Source organism: Halichondria panicea, chromosome 1, assembly GCF_963675165.1.
Source record: "Halichondria panicea chromosome 1, odHalPani1.1, whole genome shotgun sequence".
Lineage (NCBI taxonomy): Eukaryota > Metazoa > Porifera > Demospongiae > Suberitida > Halichondriidae > Halichondria > Halichondria panicea.
The window spans coordinates 438,018-457,500 of record NC_087377.1 but is presented as its reverse complement, the minus strand read 5'-3'; the positions used below and the strand labels follow the sequence as shown (position 1 = coordinate 457,500).

Genomic DNA, 19,483 nt, shown 5'->3' with positions numbered 1-19,483 from the left:
TACGGCCTCTTGTTTAGATGTTGCCCAGTACATATAGCCCACTCTTTATACGCTATAATTATATAGCTAGCTAGCTTGAGACAGAGGTTAGGTTTGTTACAGCTGCTCTTCACAGCTCTCTTAATAGAGCCTACGTTAGTGTTATATGGGCGTGGTCCGTCCATCGATGGAGGCTAGTGTCAGCTTTTCAGTTCATTATACTGATACCAGACCCTCTTCCTTGGAGGTGAAGTGGACGTGGGGACGAGGATAGCTAAAGCACCACCCACCTCCCTATTGATTTTACCGCTGCCTCCGTTGTGAATAGCAGTGCTGTCGGGTAGTAAGTAGTGGTATTTTAGCGTAACCTTAAAGCACCACCCACCTCCCTATGGATGGCATTGCTCTCACATTTGACTTATTTGTGGTATTTTGTGGTATAAATTCCTGAGGGTTAGTGCTGCCTCTGTTGTGAATTTGTTGCTTCGTGGCAGCCTGTTATGCCGCATAGATGCTCAAATGTCATTGGTTGCTACTAGGAACCCAGTATAATTATGACGCATGCAAGACTATTACGCACTATCAGCATTAAGTTGATTATAAGGTGATGCCCTTGTGATGTACTGCTAATACAACTCTTGCTCTCGTGCTCTAGTTGTATTAGCAGTACATCCCTCGTGCATGAGTAATAACATACAGTAGCCGTCAGAATAAAGTTCCTGTACCATTTGCATGGCACGTCACGTTGTCGTTTTTACGCAAACAGAAAATGTCTTGTCAACTGGAATTGAACGCACATGTTTTATTCGTATACGCACCGTAATTACGATTTGTTGTACAATTTTAAAACGGGTGAAAGTGTTGATGAGTCAGCAACAATTAACTGGACACAAAGAATCTGAGAATGAAGCAACTTGGCAGCTAACCTAGCTTGTCATTGTAGTATCATAATTATGCAGATAGTTTATTACTATCATGGAATGCTCACTTCACTTACTGTGTACTCTGCGCAGTTAAGGCCTGGGTCAGGCACTGATAAGATTAATTTTATTCATTGCCAACATTTTATGTAGATCATGTAGATCATGTAGTGTTAATGAGATTCATAATGTTTATTAATGTTATTCATTGCATGTGACGTCATAAGGTCAATGTATTTGCTTAGCTAGCTGCTAGAACTATTATAGATTATCTTTGGCAACAAATACAGCGGACTTAAACAAGGTAAGAGTAGCTGTTTAGGCCCTCAAAAGATAGAGTATGTTGTTATGATTATGTTTCCTTGATGGGAAGTAAAAATGTCCAAAACTTTCTTAGCTATGCTAGCTTCTTTAGCTCTGACAGCCACTCTAGAGGTAGGCTATTTTGTGTATCTCAAGAATACAATAACTCCTACTCTTCCCATCAAGGATACTAGTACCTAGCTATGAGATGTTCATCTAGCCTTGTTTTTGAAGCTTGATCTTGGCATCTTCAACGCCGTATTTGCACTTCTCTTTCTGAAAGTGCCATGACGTCATCATCATTTATGGGACTAATTAGCATAATTGAATTAAGCTAATTAGTTTTTTGGAAAAAGAAAACATTGAGCTTCATTTTGGATCATTTTGATGCAGCATACACTGTATATTGCAAATAATACAGCAGTTTGAACAGAGTGTAAATTTTGGTGTTGAAATCTGGACCCGGGCCTTAAGTGCGCAGAGTACTTTGTTATTCTTAATTTCATTTTAATATCATGTCATTGTCAGACTAAATCAAGAAATTGAGTATTACAGCACGTGATCACTTTATTGACTGTGAACCATTTCATTCATCACTTGATATCATCATGTATTATAATAAGTGAAATGGAAATAATTATAATTATTATTGAAAAGTATCCAGTGCATGTGCGATCTCTTCCTCTCTCCTATTGTGATGGTGGCAGTCTCCCAGTGTCACTTGAGCATCTCCTCCACCCCTCACCTAGTACCTGCTTGCAGTCATGCTCTCCCTTGGGTCTCCCAGTATCACTTGAGCATCTCCTCCACCCCTCACCTAGTACCTCATGCTCTCCTCTGGGTCTCCCAGTATCACTTGAGTATCTCCTCCATCCCTCACCTAGTACCTGCTTGCATTCCTCTGGGTATATCCCAGTATCACTTGAGCATCTCCTCCATCCCTGCCCTATACTGCCTTTCATTAGGTAGCAGCCCTACTGCCTTTCATTAGGCAGTAGCAAACGTTTTTTTTCAAAGCTATGTACCGTATAGCAGGTATTATTTCGAGGATATAAATTTTCGCGGGTGGACCTCTACGAAGGATTTCGCGTTCGTGGTCTGAGTTCCAGCCTTCTGGCGCTTGCGCACATCTACATGCAGCTGTACCTCCACACCCTTAGCGGTAATACAGTAGACTCTCGTTAATCCGGTCACCTTTGGGACTATGCAGCTTGGCCGGAATAGCGAGGTGGCTGCAGCTCAGGAAATAGCCGCGGCTTAAAAACGACCTTACCTCGAATCTAATGACTACTTTTGCGGTTCTTGTCTCGAGGATAATGTAGGATAATGAATCATTCTGTTCTCTATTTAACCCTTTCCCGGCTTTAGCCGTCATATGACGGCAGCGGTAGTGATAATTTTCAAAAAATCGTTGTGGGCGCTGTGTTGGAGTTATGCGCACACTGTAGGTACCAGCACATGCGCATTGGGCTGCTCTTTCACATGGTATCTTTAATATCTTGCCTCAAGGTACACTTTGTGCAGTACTGTCGAAAGAAAAGTGACTGTTTGATAATGGCTACAAGATCTTGGTAGTACAACCTCAGCGAGGTTCTAGGGCAGCTAGACAGTGAGAATAACGATACTTATGGCCTTGTTGAGTAAGAGGACAGTGACTGGGATCATACCAAGAGAGGAAACTACTTCTCAGAGGTCAAGCTATAAACATAGAGCCTGAAGAGCCGGAGGAAGAAGCTCCTGAGCATGAACCAAAGTCCTGGACCTTGTAAGTAACTATGGAGTATCATAATTATGTAGTCTGGATAGCTTCAGTATGGTATGCTTAGTCTAGTTAGTACACAAGTGGACATCATGAGCCACCATTGAACTTGTAAACCTGTGTGTAGGTGAAGAAAACATTTCCCGGGAAAAGAGCGCCTGCCGATACGACCTCGCAGAGAAGTTTCTGCTGATCCTGATTGAACTAGTTGCTAGGTAACGATGATGATGTCATGGTACCCCCAGGATCTGGGCTACCTGTAGGAAATAGTTGCAAGTGATTTTCAATGCGTTGTTCATGAGATATGTATTTTTAAAGAAAAATATGTATTTATTCTGTATTTTGTTTTTTTAATTAAAGCCGGGAAAGGGTTAAGTGTAATCCAATTTTATTTATTTGCTAAACCACACCCAAAACGTCATATCCGGCCGTAATATACGTATAAAATTACAGTGAAAACCTTGTTTGGGACAGCCAGCACTGGCCGGTAAACGGAATAGCGAGTGGCCGTACTTCATGGTGAGTTTTGTGCAGTAAACATATAGCTAGCATTCCGTGCCAAGCCAAATGGCCGATATATTGAGGTGGCCGTACTTCAGAGAGCCGGAATAGCGAGAGTCTACTGTAGCCTCAAATGCCTGTATAAAATAATAGAATCGGTGAGGCACTATGTCTCCCACCTCTAGCAGAACGTTTGCTGTGCAGGCCATGATCAGGGGATACCATGCATGCATGCACCAGTACAAAACAATCAGGCCTATACCGGCGTCCTTGTCTCTTGATTCCTTTTTTCTTTCCTCTTATTGTCGATAGGTGTGGTCAATAATACTGAACACGCCTACTAATAGTACTATTCATAAATTTTCATGGGTATAAAATTTCCCGGTACAGGCGAAAACTGCGAACATTTATACCCTCGAAATATACCCGCTATACAGTAGCCCATGGTATTTTTCTGAAAGAGAAATTATGGCCCGTTTTAAATTTGAGATTTGAGCAAGCTATCTGAAAGAGCTCCTTCTATAAGCCTCTCAAAAAATCAGAAAATCGTTGAATTTGTTTGTGTTGTATAATTATGTTGTTCTTCCTGATACACATTAATGTTGTTTTTCCAAACAGCGGCAGAAGTTCTTTTTGCGTTTCCGAAAACTCAAGATGGTGAGCTGTCTTTGAATGTAGGGGATATCATTCAAGATGTTGTGACAGTGAGTTATGTGTGTTGCTTCACTGTTTAGGGATCCAGGCTTCTTCTCTATTGTGACAGTGTTTAGTTTTGTGTGTAGTGTGTCTTGTAAATGGTATTGTATGTAGTGGTCAGGCTGGTATCTCCCTGTGTGGGGGAGTCTGTATTTGGAGCAATAACCTCCTCTGAAAGGGTGTTGGTTCTAGTTTCAGAGGGAGCTCTGTGCACCTAGACTTTCGTTTTTCTGTTTTCACCCATAAATTAACATTACAGGATCAATACAAGCCCACCCACTTACACACACAGGTTGATGAAGGCTGGTGTGAAGGAACTCTGAATGGAGAAAGAGGGCTCTTCCCTGTCAATTTTATCAAAATGAGACCAGCCAAGATCCCACCTCCAGCACAACCACCATCAGAGCCACCGGTTGTGCGAGGTACTTAACAGACTTTGTTAGTTAGTTAGAGCTACAAGGAAAATATCCTGATGTTTGTATGTTAACTATGCTAACGTTACATGTGCGTGTCTGCGTGATTTCAGATGGTGGAGGAGCTATAAAGAGCCGACGTGCTAAGGTGGTGTACAGCTTTGTTGCAGAAAGTCCTAACGAGCTTTCTCTTGAAGCTGGACAGGTAATTAAAACTTGACTGTTCTGTGCAGGGCTGTTGATGTTTATTAACTGTGTAAACCAGTCTATTGTCATGCAGATTATTCTCTTATACACTAGAGTCATGTGCTTTCCTTTCTTATGTGCACTGTACCATCATAAAGCGTTAGGCAGAGTAATAACTGCTCATCTTGTTAGGAAGTCCGAGGTTTTACATTTATATTGTACATGTATTTAGATGATAAATGAGTATTCTGCTTTGTTGTGTAGATCGTTGAGGTGATAGCAGAAGAGGAGGAGGGATGGTTTAGAGGGAGGCTCAACAATAAGGAGGGGGTCTTCCCAAGTATCTTTATAGAATTCATCCCGGTACCAGCCGAGCCTCCACCAGAACCAGGTAAGAACTTGACATTGCACGCACACGCACACACACTGTACTATGGGAGGTTTTCTATATCATTTGTAGTGCCCAAGTCAATATTCTCCTGATATATTGGATTACTTTATGTCATTCACCTTCTTATAATAATAGTGCGGATTAGGGTTGCTGTATTAAAGTTATATAATTATTATGTCGTCTGTGTTGAATATTGCATTGCATGTATATTATACATTTATGCATAATCAATCATTGTATAGTCATGTATATAGTAGGCTTCATGGCACAGCGTCAACAGCATGGATAGTCTTCACACAACAAGTTGTGTTAAGGCGTTAAAGCTTTGTTGTTGAATATAAGCAAGCAAAAACGGAACTTCCGCTGCATGGCTAGCTAGCTACACGCGTCCTTTATTCGAGGTACGTTTTTACTGTTAAGTGATCCCGTGCCAGGAAGAATGAAAAAAGGGTCACTAAAGTAGAAAGCTAAAATTATAATTATAATTGTGATTGTTGCTTCTTTGCTTATCCTGATCCTATAGCCCCAGAAGAGCCATAGTTATATCCAAGACTCCAGTCTTCTTTGCTGACTTAGTCCATAATGCATGTTCTCATACACTACTAAAATTCCATTCTCAAAAGTGTCAGCATGCCTCTAGCTCTAGTTGTATTAGCCTCTTGCATGAGTATAATTATAATAACATACATACAGTAGCCATCAGAATAAAGTTCCCCGTACTGTTTGCATTAGCGTTTTTGCACAATTAACAGAAAAACTCTAATTTGTTTTATTTATAAATTTGTTGTACGATCATAAACACGGGTGAAACTGTGACTGAATCAGCAATCTCAGGTATATTAAGGACTGGGACCTTCAATTATTGCTGAATCAGCTAAAACGCAGCCACGCCCACGATTTTTAATATGTTTTGTGTGTAAAAATTTTGTGCAGCTACTTATCTTTTTTAGTTCTAAAAACGGTGTTCTAAACCTTCCTTTTAGCTCTTAATTCTTAGTGTAGTAGGTAGTTCAAAGGCTTAAGCAGACATATCCGCTGGGAGAGAGCATCATGTTCTATTTAGAGTAAGTTATTAGCCTATAAAAATAAAAATGTCACTTATTGTCAGCTGTAAGACTAAGTTTTGTGCAAAATCTCACCTTTGGCCAAAGAAGTGGCTCTCTCCCAGCAGATAATTATGTCTGCTTAAGCCTTTGAACTACCTACTACACTAAGAATTAAGAGCTAAAAGGAAGGTTTAGAACACCGTTTTTAGAACTAAAAAAGATCAGTAGCTGCACAAAATTTTTACACACAAAACATATTAAAAATCGTGGGCGTGGCTGCGTTTTAGCTGATTCAGCAATAATTGAAGGTCCCAGTCCTTAATATACCTGAGATATCAGGACACAAAGATTCTGAGAACAAAGCAACTTCTCAGCTAGCCTATAATTATAGCGTAAAGCAAGTGTACAATTATCGTGTGGTCATTGCTAGATTGCTGCATGGACGTCATGTGTATACTTTGTTTTATGATTCATTAATATCATGAGTATTACAGCACATGATCACTTTATTGACAGTGAACCATCACTTGATATCATCATAATACTAACAAGGGAAATGAAAAATTAATATTAAAGAAATGATGAATATCCATGCGCTCCTGCTGTGTATACATTTGACTTGTTTTTGTATATAAACTGTGAGAAAGGTACTGTTACTGTACATACGTAGTGGGTACATTTTCAAGGGAAGTACGTGACTCACACAAGGGTACATATAGTCGAGTATATACTGTGTTTCAGGTTTCAGTCTGTATTCCTATTATTTTAGCCCTCAATGAATCCTCCAAGTCTGAGCAAGCTCTTAATGAAGCCATGAAGGCTGGATTTGTCCGTGTGAACACTACCAATATCTTATTCTTTGGAATGGCTGGCACTGGTAAAACCTCCACTAAACATCTCCTTCTGGGACTGCCTCCTCCTATAGATCGAAATAGCACTCCATTAGCTAGCACAGCAGACAGGATATGTATTCGACAAATTCGTGGCACTACAAAGATAAAAATGGAAGCTCAAGAAGATCCCTCTAGAACATGGAAACCAGTATCTAGTGATGACCTACAATACATCGTTGCTGATGCTATTAAATCTCATGTAGCCAGCTCAGATTCTAACTCTAAAGCATTTGATATCCCACAAGAACTCAGTATTGCTCTGAAGCAACTTGAACCTAGCAATGAATCAAGTACGCCAGTTGATGCAACTTCTAAACCATCAGTAGGAGCAAATTTAATGCAAGAGGGAAAAAAGAGTAAATTTCTTAGCACTGTTTCGAATGTCATAGCGAATATACAGCAATTTTCTGATGCTGATCGTACTGCTGTTCAAGAAAAGTTTGGATCTCATTGGATCTACATAATCGATAGCGGTGGGCAACCACACTTTCATAATCTACTGCCACTCTTCATGCCCAAGATTTCTGTAGCTTTGTACATTCTTCGTCTCTCTGACTGCCTTGACGATCATTCACTGGTTGAATACTACAAGGACGATAAGCCAGTTGGTGAAGGTTTCAAGTCACATCTCTCAGTTCTGGATAACTTCAAGTATCTCGTGCAGTCAATTCAATCTCACAATGAAAACTGCAAGCTGGTATGCATTGGTACTCACAAAGACCATCAATCTGAATGCAAGGAAACACTATCCGACAAGAATAAAACTTTGTTAAACTTTGTGGAGAATGATGAGTTGACCATGTTTTTCAATTTGGGTCTGAAAAAAGAAATTATATTTCCTGTCGATTGCAAGCACTGCGATTCTGCCAGTAAAGAAGTGGCAATGGCAATTCGTGAATATGTTCACGAAGAGCTGAATAATATTGAAATCTTGGTCCCTTTTTGGTGGTTTGTTTTGGAAATTATTGTCGAGAAGGTTTCAAACGAACAAAACAGACAAGTTTTAAGCAAGACCGAATGTGTAGAAATTGCAAAAACGCTACATAATTTTCACGAAGATGCACTTTTTGAAGCTTTGAAATTCTTCCATGAGCATCACATCTTTCACTATTATCCTGAAATTCTTCCAAATGTGGTGTTCTGTGATACTCAAGTGCTTCTCGATAAAGTTACAGAGCTTGTCGAGTATGCTGCATATGTGCGAGGAAGTAACACTCCAATACACGGGTCTGGAAAATGGTTAAAATTTACCAATAAAGGAATTATTACGATTGAACTTTTATCTGATAAGAATTTTGAAAAGCACTACGTCGATGGACTATTTGCGCCTACTCATCTCATTGAAGTATTCAAGCACTTGCTGATAGCCACACCATTTCGTTTATTCTCACGAGGACAAGACAAGCGTTTCTATATGCCATCACTTCTATCCTTGCTCCCACCAACTCAAGTCAATGACAAACGGGCTGATTTGCTTAAGACCGGTTTAATTCCACTTGTTTTATACTTTAAAAGCAACTGGCAGTGCTGTGGAGTGTTTTGCTGTCTACAAGTGTACCTAATTAAAGAATGTGAATGGGAAATTGAAATGGAGGATCACCAGCCGAGTAGAAACTTTGTACAATTCGTTCATCGAGAGGAAGATTGTTTTATCACGCTAATTGACGGGTTTTCATTCCTCGAAATTCATTCCAGTAACAATCGAAAAGAAATGCTGTCTTTGATATATGAAAACGTTCACTCTGGTCTTCGATCTGCTTACAAAGCCCTAAAATATACGTATGAGGACCCTGAAGTTGCATTTTTGTGTCCCCATGAATTGCCCTCTACTGAAGCAAGTCCAAGTCCCCAAGTGCCCCACCACCCAGCTCGTGTTCTGGGTAAGGGCACTTCTATGAGGTGTACTCAACGCAATCGGATGATGTATAAGTTAGGAAACGGTCACAAAGATTGGCTCTCGGTGTGTTGTCCATCTATGAGTGTCGCCAGTGTGGCATCATCACAACCAACAGTTCTGAGCAGTGAGACTTCTGTGGAACGTATACGTGAGATCATGCTATAACATAACTATATATTACTGGACATGTACATGTACATGTACGTAGGTCTCTCAATGTAGCACATGCTGTCAGTGTAACAACTTAATTTGTAAAAGATGACACGGCACTGTATCTATATATTCCTGCAGCCTCAGGCCAGCGCAAAATATCATTGCCATCAGTTGAAACTCTGTCAAAGGTTCCGAAGAATGATGGAACTGTACAAGGTATGATCTATCATTACAGTTGAAAATAATGAAACAAATGATTCTGTCATCTTCTTTAAATATATACACTCAACTAGCCACTCCACATAGTATTTTCACAGCTACTGTAAGTACATGATTGACTATAATAATTATGCGTTATTATTATTTTTAGAACATAATTATGTTTATCTGTACAGTTCAACCACATCAGATGATAGTGACAGCGACTGCCGCTCAGTTGAATCAAGAGTGCTCAGATGAAGCTCTTCGCCAGTTGTCTACCAAGGTTGCTGGTTATGACAGATACAAACACAGGCTGGGCCTCAGTGATGCTGAGATAGACGCTATCGATCAGAATCCTACCACCGTTAATAATATCCCTGGGAGATTCCACGTTGCTCTAAAGAAGTGGAAGAGTAAAAGCATCATTTTTAACAATCCATTGAATTCAACAGCTACTTACGGTCGATTAGTGGAGATTGCTACCAAGATTGAGGATGGAGAGGCATTTCGCAGCATTCACAAGGCCTGTGTGGAGCATACCAGTGAGTTATACTACTTCTTATAGTGAATTGTACTATAAGTACAGCATTAAGTGTTTGCTATTTTAATTGTACTTAATTGTGATACTGTCAATGTCATTGTGTCATTGGTTGGTTCTCTCCTATAATTATACTTGCTTGTTTCCGTGCTATTTGGTGCTTTCCCTGCCCAATTCTAGCATTTGTTCACATGATTGATTAGGATTAAGCTTAATTAGGGAACCACTTCATGGGAATGTGATCATGTTATGCATCACATAATTATAGTCAATCTAACCATCTTCAGTATAATTATAGTCCAAAGTGGTTCGAGTAGCTTTGACAGTTGCATTGTGTATACATGTGTATCATGTGACAGTGATGGAGTATTTGCATTTCTAATTATGCTACTACTTGCGTTGCATGTCATTGATGAGGTATTTTGATCTCTACAGTTCATGAGACGACGATAGTGACAGCGACCGCAGCTCAGTTGAGTCAAGAGTGCTCGAATGGAGCTCTTCTCCAGTTGTCTACCGAGATTGCTGGTTATGACACATACAAGCACAGGCTGGGCCTCAGCAAGACTGAAGTTGAGAATATCGATCACATATTTGTTGGTGTTTCAGAGAGATTTCACGCTGCTCTAAAGAAGTGGAAGAGTAAAAATATTCTTCAAATCAATCCATCGAATTCAACAGCTACTTACGGTCGATTAGTGGAAATTGCCTCAGAGATTGAGGATGGAGAGGCAGTTCGCAGCATTCACAAGGCCTGTGTGGAGTATACCAGTGAGTTACCTAGTGAATCATCACTTTGACCATTATACCTTTGTGAGCTTGCTCGTCAGTAGTGCCATGCAATAATAGTATACAGCATTCTAAGTACTTGATGGTTCTACTAGCCCTGAGGGCTCCTAAATCATGTATCATGCACTCATGTTTTCATACAGATATTACTGGAATAATTATAAATCTGATCCCTATTTTCATTGCACACAATGTTTTGCTTATAAGGCTCTAGTTTATTGTGCTCATGCTTTCATACAGATACTGGAGTTGCTTGAAAGGGACGAATAAAGATGTCAAGTAAAGAAGCATGCAAGAATGTCAAGTAAAGAACTAACTCTGTGTTGACTATAAGTACTGACTATTATAATGCTCTGTGTTCTGTGTTTGATTATACCACCTTCTATTTTTATAAAATTTCATTTCCAGCTTTCTAGTTTAATGACCCTTTACCATTATTGTTGGGTACAGGATCACTTCAGTTGCAGCTTCTTGTTAACAACGTGGCCTCCTCATGATCAGAGAGTTTAATCATAGATAGTAGAGGAAGGGGATTGGAAACACAGGCAATTAACACTATTTCACACGGACCGTCCTCAATTATAGCCGCGACCATGGATGCAGCTTAAAGTGCTGAGCTTGCAATAAACTTTTTGTGCACTAATGGCAGTTTATGCTAAACTAAAAGCTTAAGCAAGCTTATGATCATGCATAGACAACAATGAACAATCAACAAAAGGTATAAGCATGATCTAAACATAATTATACATAAATTATCAATGTTCTTCCAGTGATTTCTCAGTTCAAGTTCTTGCCACACATCGACACTGCGGTGACAAAATCAGAGCATGAATAGTGATTTTCAAAATCTAATGGATTGGAAGCAATAATATGGACATTGATCTTTAATAATGCCGAGTCTCGAATATAAACTCAGCTTAGTTATGGAGATGCTACCCCGCAAAGATGGCTAGTGGAAATCAACAAATTGGTCAATAACTCAAGAAGTATGATATCCCCACTTCCAATATATAGCTGAAGCAATAAAATACCATCATGTACTACTACTGTGACCATTCATTTACAATAGATGCAATTCATAAGTCAGTTCTTACCCCACAAATAAAAAGAAGAAGCTAAGTGTTGTAAAATCTTCAAATTTTGTGTGCTACCAAGAGTGAACATGACTTCTAGCTAGTAATAATGTTTCATTTTGTACCTAGCCATGCCTCAAGACAAATTTTAGGGCTATTCATACATTTACTTACCTAGTATCCTCTCATTTGCTTCTTTTCAAAAGCTTCTCTTGACCTCAAAACCAGTAAAATCACACCTCAAGGTGTCTATTGTTGCCACGCGCACGGTCCCAGAGGCCTTACGTTGCAAGCATAAGCTCACGTGATCCCGTTTCCAATCCCCTTCCTCTACTATCTATGGTTGTACGCAAACTCCACAGTGTCACCTTGTAACTCCTCCATCATATGTTGTCATAGAAAGGTGTCACTGACTCCGCCCCTCTCGTGCTCTCCATCACTAGCACTGTACGCAATGAAGTAACGGGTCAACAAATGTGCAACAATGGATGCATTTGTCACAGAGGCTGTATAGTTTGATCACTAGTAACGATATCTATTAGCAGATATTGAATGCCAGTCATCTAAAGCAGCCTATACACTAGGTGGTACACTTTTGATCATGACTAGCCACTCACTTGTACTCGCTGCAATGCTCTTTGCCTTGTGATCCATTGCTACTGGTCTTTTGGGTGAGTATCCACCAGATATCCAGCCTTGTGGAAGCTCCTAGAGGGAAGGACAAGTGAACGCTTTTCCTCACCAGCTGTCTCCATCTTGTGTGTGAGCGTGTCTGGTAAAGGTCCAAAGGGTTATCAAATCTACAAAATGAAACATATTTTGTCTAATGGTTTGACGATCTTTACCCACTGGCCATGTGCTTCATCAGTTCTAATGCTCTGAGAGCACATCCATTGGAGTGGTCCTACTAGCTAGCACGGTGCACTGGACACAATGGACCGACACTCTGACTCAGGGGAAAGGTGAGCGCTACCTTTAATATGTGACAGGGCCTAGGAAAACAACCCTTATGGAGCAAACTAATTAATTGTATTTTATTGCTTAATTAAATAAAGCAGTGCTTAAGCTTCAAATTGATTACAATATCACTCACTTTGCACCTTCCTACCCCAAAATATTTTCGGGTGAAAGGGGGACAGTATTGACCTACCGTTTTGAGAAACTAATGTTCAAAGTTCTATCCGCATACAAGAACAGCATGAAAAAATTCAATGGCTGCCTTGTAACGGCTAATACAAAAAAATTTTCGGATAAAAAAATTTTTTTTTAGTTAGAGGAGATATTGAAGTTACTTCTTATGAAAGAAAACCAAAATCCTAAAATAGCTCTAAATATTTTACTTTGTAGTGTACTGAACATTATTAGTTTGCTCCATAAGGGTTGTTTTCCTAGGCCCTGTCACATATTACTAGGCAAATAATAATTGATGACTTATTAATTTTCAGTAGAACTCACTTTTATGTATAGTTGAGATTGTCCATTTAGTTATTGAAAAGCCTATCACATTACACAGCTTACTGCATACTGCTACTGAATCTCAACAAGCTGAAATGGCTACAAATTCTCCTGCAATTCTGTGCACTTTGACCCCTGTGTTTGCTATCCCCCAGGTACAGGACACCTCCATTAACTTCACTGTTTGCAGGTGGTTGCAGGCACATTTTGAGGAAAGTGTTGGAGCTGAAGAGGGCGCTGGACTCTACTACCACTGTGTTGCAGAAACAGCGCGAGATAATGTGTGTATTTAGTAGTGCTACAAGACTGTACATACACGATCAATTATTGCAGCTCAAGTTGATCAGTCAAAGATCTACAAGATGATGCCCGAATCGCTTACTATCTCAAAAATTTGGCTGTGATCTGCTTCTGTCAAGTGGTAAGTAGTAGTTGCGTATAATTCCACTTTGTTACTTGGCTTTTTCGATTCTCTAGAAGCTTCATACAGTCTAATACTAATTGTGCTTGGTATATAGCACACAGCTGTAGAGTTTAAACTCCTAAGAAGCTTTGCTTCACCTTTTTTTGTGTGCAGGTACTGTATGTACTAGGTGTGGCTTATATACAAATGTGATCTCGTGTGTGACTGTGAACGAAGAAACACTTGCAGTGGCCCAGCTCTACCAAGCTTCCTAAGCTGTATGTTGACTGTAGTGATGTTTAGAGTATTCTTTAGGGCCTATGATACACTTTGATAAAATAATACAGCCTGAATGGCAGATAGCCTCGGTGCGCATGCGCAAGCGAGGTATACGGTAGTGTGTGTGTGTGTGTGTGTGTGTGTGTGTGTGTGTGTCTGTGTGTGTGTGTGTGTGTGCGTGCGTGCGTGCGTGCGTGTGTGTAGACTGCTACAGCTGCTCAAGGATGAATCAAGTGCAATTAAGAGTTTCTATAGGCTTCTAGTCATGGATTTAAATTCGTGGATTTGCCAAATAATGCTTCGTTCTCGAGTTATGCCTAGTTTTGCTTACTTGGAATGCCATTGCAGCCTTTTCAGAAGAGCATGTAGCCAAACTTGTTTACCGAGTGTTGCTACTCTACTTAGTAGTTAGCTCTGCACTATAGAACGCTAGCTATTGGTAGCTGCAAGAGTGAGAAGAGAGCTGCAAGGCTCTGCTACTTGAATGCAGCTTTAGACTTGAACTTTTGGGCATCAATCGTTTTTAACAACAATCACGGTCGATCATTACCAACTCAGCAAAATTAAATTGTTTATCATGTGCTATTAGTAGCTATTAGTAGCTTTATGTTATGTAGCTTTGGTATCTCCACCGAGGCATCAGCACCTGCGGTGCTTTCATTGTATCTAGAATTTGTAGTACTAAGAACCCTTCATCATCTTTCTTTGTGTGTACAGAGTATTGCTGGATCACAGATGCGTGTGATTCTCAGGTGGTGGAGCAGTCAACCAAACGTACGTGTCACAAGGTGAGTGATAGGCTGTGTATTATTAATCTACCGAGCGATGCAGTACGTATATATGTACGCGTAGCTTTGTTGCTTTAAATAATTATAATGATTAGTGTGTATCATTAGCGTACATCATGTGACTATAATGAAGCCGTACTAATAAATAATAATTATCATAAACAGTAAATAAGATAATAATTATAATATTTACAAGTTCTTATGCCACAAATAGAAACAGTCTGATGTTGGGTTTCCACCATGGCAGAGCCAGACACCACACTCGTTACATCTGTCAGTCTTCTTGTTGGAGTCCTTCCAGCAGAACGCACACCATCCCCGTTTACATCTCTTTGCAGGTGGTTGCAGGCACATGTTTTGACAACATACTCACCAAGTCCAACCTGTCTCTTCTTTTGCTTCCCCGTGTATATGTCAAATTTGTGGAAATAGCCGTTAGCACTATCTGCCAATACCCATACCTTGATCCCCCGTTTGATCAGTTTCATAGGCATATTATATTGCTTTAAGGAAGACTGCCCCTGAAACTTAATCATTGCTTCGTCCACTGCTACATTCTGTGTAGGGTTGTACAAAGCTTCGAACCTCTCACCCAGGTGCTGAATGAGGGGGCGGATCTTCCCTAACCGATTGTACGAGGGGTCACCTCGTGGAACAAGATGGTCGTTGTCCACGAAGTGCAGATACTGGGAGATATCACGGAATCTCTGCCTTGAGATTACATCGGCGATGGGTGCATAGTGGTCTCGGCTCCAATAGTCATTGATCGATGGCAGGTGATTGAGTCCCATGAGGATGGAGAATCCGAAGAAGGCCCAGAGCTCTTAAACTGTGTGTTGAGTCCACGTTCGGTATGCCTCCTCTCCCATTACATGTCTAGCGTAGTTGTTGCTCTCACACACAATGTGTTCCTGCAGATCATTGTTAAAAAATAGCAGAAACACTTCTTCTGGCCTCTCTGAGATGTCCACTGTTGGTCCTACTGCTGACTCAAATGACTTGATAGTCAGGGTGTGCAATTCACTCCTCCAGGTAGGTTGCTCATTGCCTAAATAAATGTGAGGGTAATAATAATTACCTGTACATTAGTTTTGTGTGGTAGTCTAACTGATTGTAATTGTACTTCATAACATTGCACAAACCGTGTGACGAGTTGCTTGGACCACTTGTGTCGTCACTTGTGTCGTCTAGGAATGGATTTATCAATAGCTGGTACAAATTGTTAACCTTATAATTATTAATAAATTATTGTTAAAAATAATTAACAATAATACTCACGTAGACAGTAAATTTCAAAATGAGCGTTCGGTGAGTTTCTTCAACGTCCGCGCTTGACCTGTTTAAAGCTTCGTAGAGACTTTACAGGTAGGTAGAGGAAGGGTTGAAGTTAGCACCTGTGAAAAAAAAAATTTTTGCCCATGTTTTTCATTTCTACTAAATTGGCCTATAGCTTAATTTAATTATTGCCGCGTTAAGGTCCCTTTTCATTGGCACTGTCACAATTTAATTTACCTTGTGCAGGATTGCTGTCTGTTGACGGGGGCTCCATTTCTACATGTACGTTGTAAAATAAATTATATCGGTATTCAGTTTAGTTTTAGACCCCACCTTCATCCCAATCAGAAAATTCTTTGTCACTGCCGTGCATGACTGGCTCATCCCTGTCCGCTGTTACCTCTTCCATATCCTCTTCCCACTCCTCTGTAGGTTCCTCATCATTCAAGATGTCTTGTAGAACCTCCTCCGTGGTCCAGTGTGGCCTCTTGGCCTGCAGCTCTATATTATTATTAAAAAATGTTTGTTCATGTTATAAATATTTTGTGTTTGTTGGGTGGTATAAAAACAACAGTAGTATTCAAGCGTCTGTATCAAAAAAATTTCTGTATGATATAAGCTTTTCACTTTATATGGGTACCTTGAAGGTGGATAGAATTAGAAGGCGTCCTAGCTTCAGTCCAACAGCAGCCCCACCCAGATTCTTTAGCAGCCAGGACTGCTGCAGCTGACACCTATTGGTAGAGATGTCAGACTGAAAGTAGTGAGTGGGAGTATTTTCTTACAGTAAATTCAATGGTAAGAAACAGGACTAGAAAGTGAGTGAACAAGAAGGGCTTTCCACAGCAAGCCCTGGAAGAGTCTAGCAAACAACAGCTGTTCCCAGGGGTAAAAATAGTGTAGAATTTAATTTTTAGAACAGTTTTTATGATTTTAGCATTTGGTGTTTGTTTTGTGTGTGATTTTTTCTCAAAGGTGATCATCATTTTGGCAACCAAATATTGTGCAAGGAAACTAAACCTTCTGTGGATGATTTGATTGGTTGTTGTGGTTGCGAAATTTTGTTGCACAGTCTGGTTTGGTGATGATGTGTGATTTGATTATAATTATTTGTCTGGTCAGGAGTGCATTCATTCCTGGTCTGGTATTATGATGATAATAATGATCTGAATTAATTGGTGGTCTTCGCTGTTGAATTGATTTGTTGTTGTGGGAATTTCTCATCTCTTCCGGTTCCCTGCACAGCACAAACAGCTATGGGTGTAATTTTGTTGTCTGGTGTTATAATTATGTATTGTGTGTGTATTGATAATACTAGGCTGATGGTTGTCAGCTGTGGTGGTGATTGGCTGGTATTGTATTGTGTGGAGTGGATGGTTTTGTTTGAACTGCTGCTCTCAATGTAACCATGCATTTGCTTGTTCTCTTGCAGCCACGATGCACACACACAGCTCCTCCTACTAGCTACTGTACTATAGCTAGTGTTCCATTGTCTCACTGCTTTTGTCTCCTCTCTCCTCCAGGTACAGACAAGCCATGCTGCTCTGGGACCCAGGGAGGATTACTAACCTCATCACTGTATAATGTATTGCAGGTACTGAAGGGGGAGGGGCTTGACTGGAGATGTGGGGGAGGGGCTCAGATCTCAACGCCCACTACTATCATTTATAGTGTCTCTTGATTGTTTTGTGTGCAGCTATATATGCTCTGTGCAGTTAAGGCCTGGGTCAGGCACTGATAAGATTAATTTTATTCATTGCCTACATTTTATGTAGATGATGTAGATCATGTAGTGTTAATGAGATTCATAATGTTTATTAATGTTATTCATTGCACATGACGTCATAAGGTCAATGTATTTGCTTAGCTAGCTGCTAGAACTATTATAGATTATCTTTGGCAACAAATACGGCGGACTTAAACAAGGTAAGAGTAGCTGTTTAGGCCCTCAAAAGATAGAGTATCTTGTTATGATTATGTTTCCTTGATGGGAAGTAAAAATGTCCAAAACTTTCTTAGCTATGCTAGCTTCTTTAGCTCTGACAGCCACTCTAGAGGTAGGCTATTTTGTGTATCTCAAGAATACAATAACTCTTACTCTTCCCATCAAGGATACTAGTACCTAGCTATGAGATGTTCATCTAGCCTTGTTTTTGAAGCTTGATCTTGGCATCTTCAACGCCGTATTTGCATTTCTCTTTCTGAAAGTGGCATGACGTCATCACCATTTATGGGACTGATTAGCATAATTGAATTAAGCTAATTAGTTTTTTGGAAAAAGAAAACATTGAGCTTCATTTTGGATCATTTTGATGCAGCATACACTGTATATTGCAAATAATACAGCAGTATGAACATAGTGTAAATTTTGGTGTTGAAATCTGGACCCGGGCCTAAGTGCGCAGAGTGGAGACAATAAAGATAAGTATGGCTGGCTTCTATGGTGTGTAGGTGGATGTCTCTTCACAGCAAAAGTAGTTCCATTGTGTACAGTATCTCTCATGCTCTCTGTGTAGGTTGATTGTGTGGAGGAGCCACTGTAACAGCATACACACAGATGAGTAACTAGCTATGTCGTGTGGCATGTCTCTCATGCTCTCTGTGTAGGTTGACGGTTGTGGAGGAGCCACATACACACAGATAAGTAGCTAGCTATGTTGTGTGACAAGTCTCTCATGCTCTCTGTGTAGGTTGATGGTTGTGTATATATGGATGGACAAGGCGATGGTTTGATGGTCTGGCACTACCTAACACTGAATGGCTGCTGTACTCGATATAATTATAATTAATATGAAACAACGTAACATAATTTAAAGTTTTGTAAGAACAAGAACAATAGTATAATTATAGTTGTGAATAATTATGATCTTAGAGAATCAAAGTTGACAAAACATTTATTTATCACAGTACTATAATTATTGACAAATCCTTGTTTCCTTCTATCGAGAGGTAGGTACATGACTTCAGTCAATTACCATCTCCATCTCCATGGCAACTATAAGCACGTTTAGCCACCGACAACCTGGAAGAAGGAAATAATTACAATATCTGGATCTAATTAAAGGAACTTGCCCTAACATCTCTGTACAGCGTCCCTCATGATACATGCCGGGGGCTGGTGTTCAGTCCTGCACACACACACAGTATATATACATCATTTATTGCACACGTCAATGATCATAATGTCCCACAAATTGTCACCCAAATTAATGCATGTATGTAATTATAGAGAAGTGAACACTAACTAACCCAAAACACCGTCACACATGCAAGGGGGGAGTACAGTGCATAAAAAATACTAACTATTCCAACTATCGTATAGCGGGTCATTTTCGTGGTGCATTCAGCCCTCTCACGAGAGCCTAAGACGTTCGCTAGCGCATTCAGCCCAACTTGCGAGAGCCTAAGACTTTTGCTGGTGCATTCAGCCAACTCGCGAGAGCCTAAGACTTTCGCTGGCGCATTTAGCGCACTCACATAAAAAATACAACACAAGGGGGGAGTACAGCGCATAAAAAACATCCAACTATCGTATATATAGCGGG

At 40.1% G+C, this 19,483-nt stretch overlaps 1 protein-coding gene and 1 long non-coding RNA gene across 6 annotated transcripts in view; both read left to right on the top strand.

The window, feature by feature from the left end:
- Positions 1 to 19,483, top strand: part of LOC135352082 (uncharacterized) — a 103,415-nt gene that overhangs the window by 4,775 nt on the left and 79,157 nt on the right. Inside the window, exons 6-9 of one of the 2 annotated variants that reach the window (XM_064551243.1) lie at positions 4,081 to 4,166; positions 4,451 to 4,580; positions 4,685 to 4,776; positions 5,022 to 5,148. The exons of the other annotated variant lie outside the window; for it this stretch is intronic. Coding sequence (XP_064407313.1) covers positions 4,081 to 4,166; positions 4,451 to 4,580; positions 4,685 to 4,776; positions 5,022 to 5,148 — 435 coding nt within the window. The remainder of the gene's footprint in view (positions 1 to 4,080; positions 4,167 to 4,450; positions 4,581 to 4,684; positions 4,777 to 5,021; positions 5,149 to 19,483) is intronic. 2 annotated transcript variants of the gene reach the window in all.
- On the top strand, positions 14,401 to 17,215 carry LOC135332976 (uncharacterized). Of its 4 annotated transcripts, XR_010393706.1 has the most exons (4): positions 14,401 to 14,663; positions 14,878 to 15,695; positions 16,185 to 16,220; positions 16,371 to 17,215. It is a non-coding gene; the product is annotated as an uncharacterized LOC135332976 (long non-coding RNA). The 4 variants fall into 4 exon arrangements; XR_010393709.1 differs by lacking the exon at positions 16,185 to 16,220 and having other exon boundaries at positions 14,402 to 14,663; XR_010393710.1 differs by lacking the exons at positions 16,185 to 16,220; positions 16,371 to 17,215 and having other exon boundaries at positions 14,404 to 14,663; positions 14,878 to 15,001; positions 15,260 to 16,178.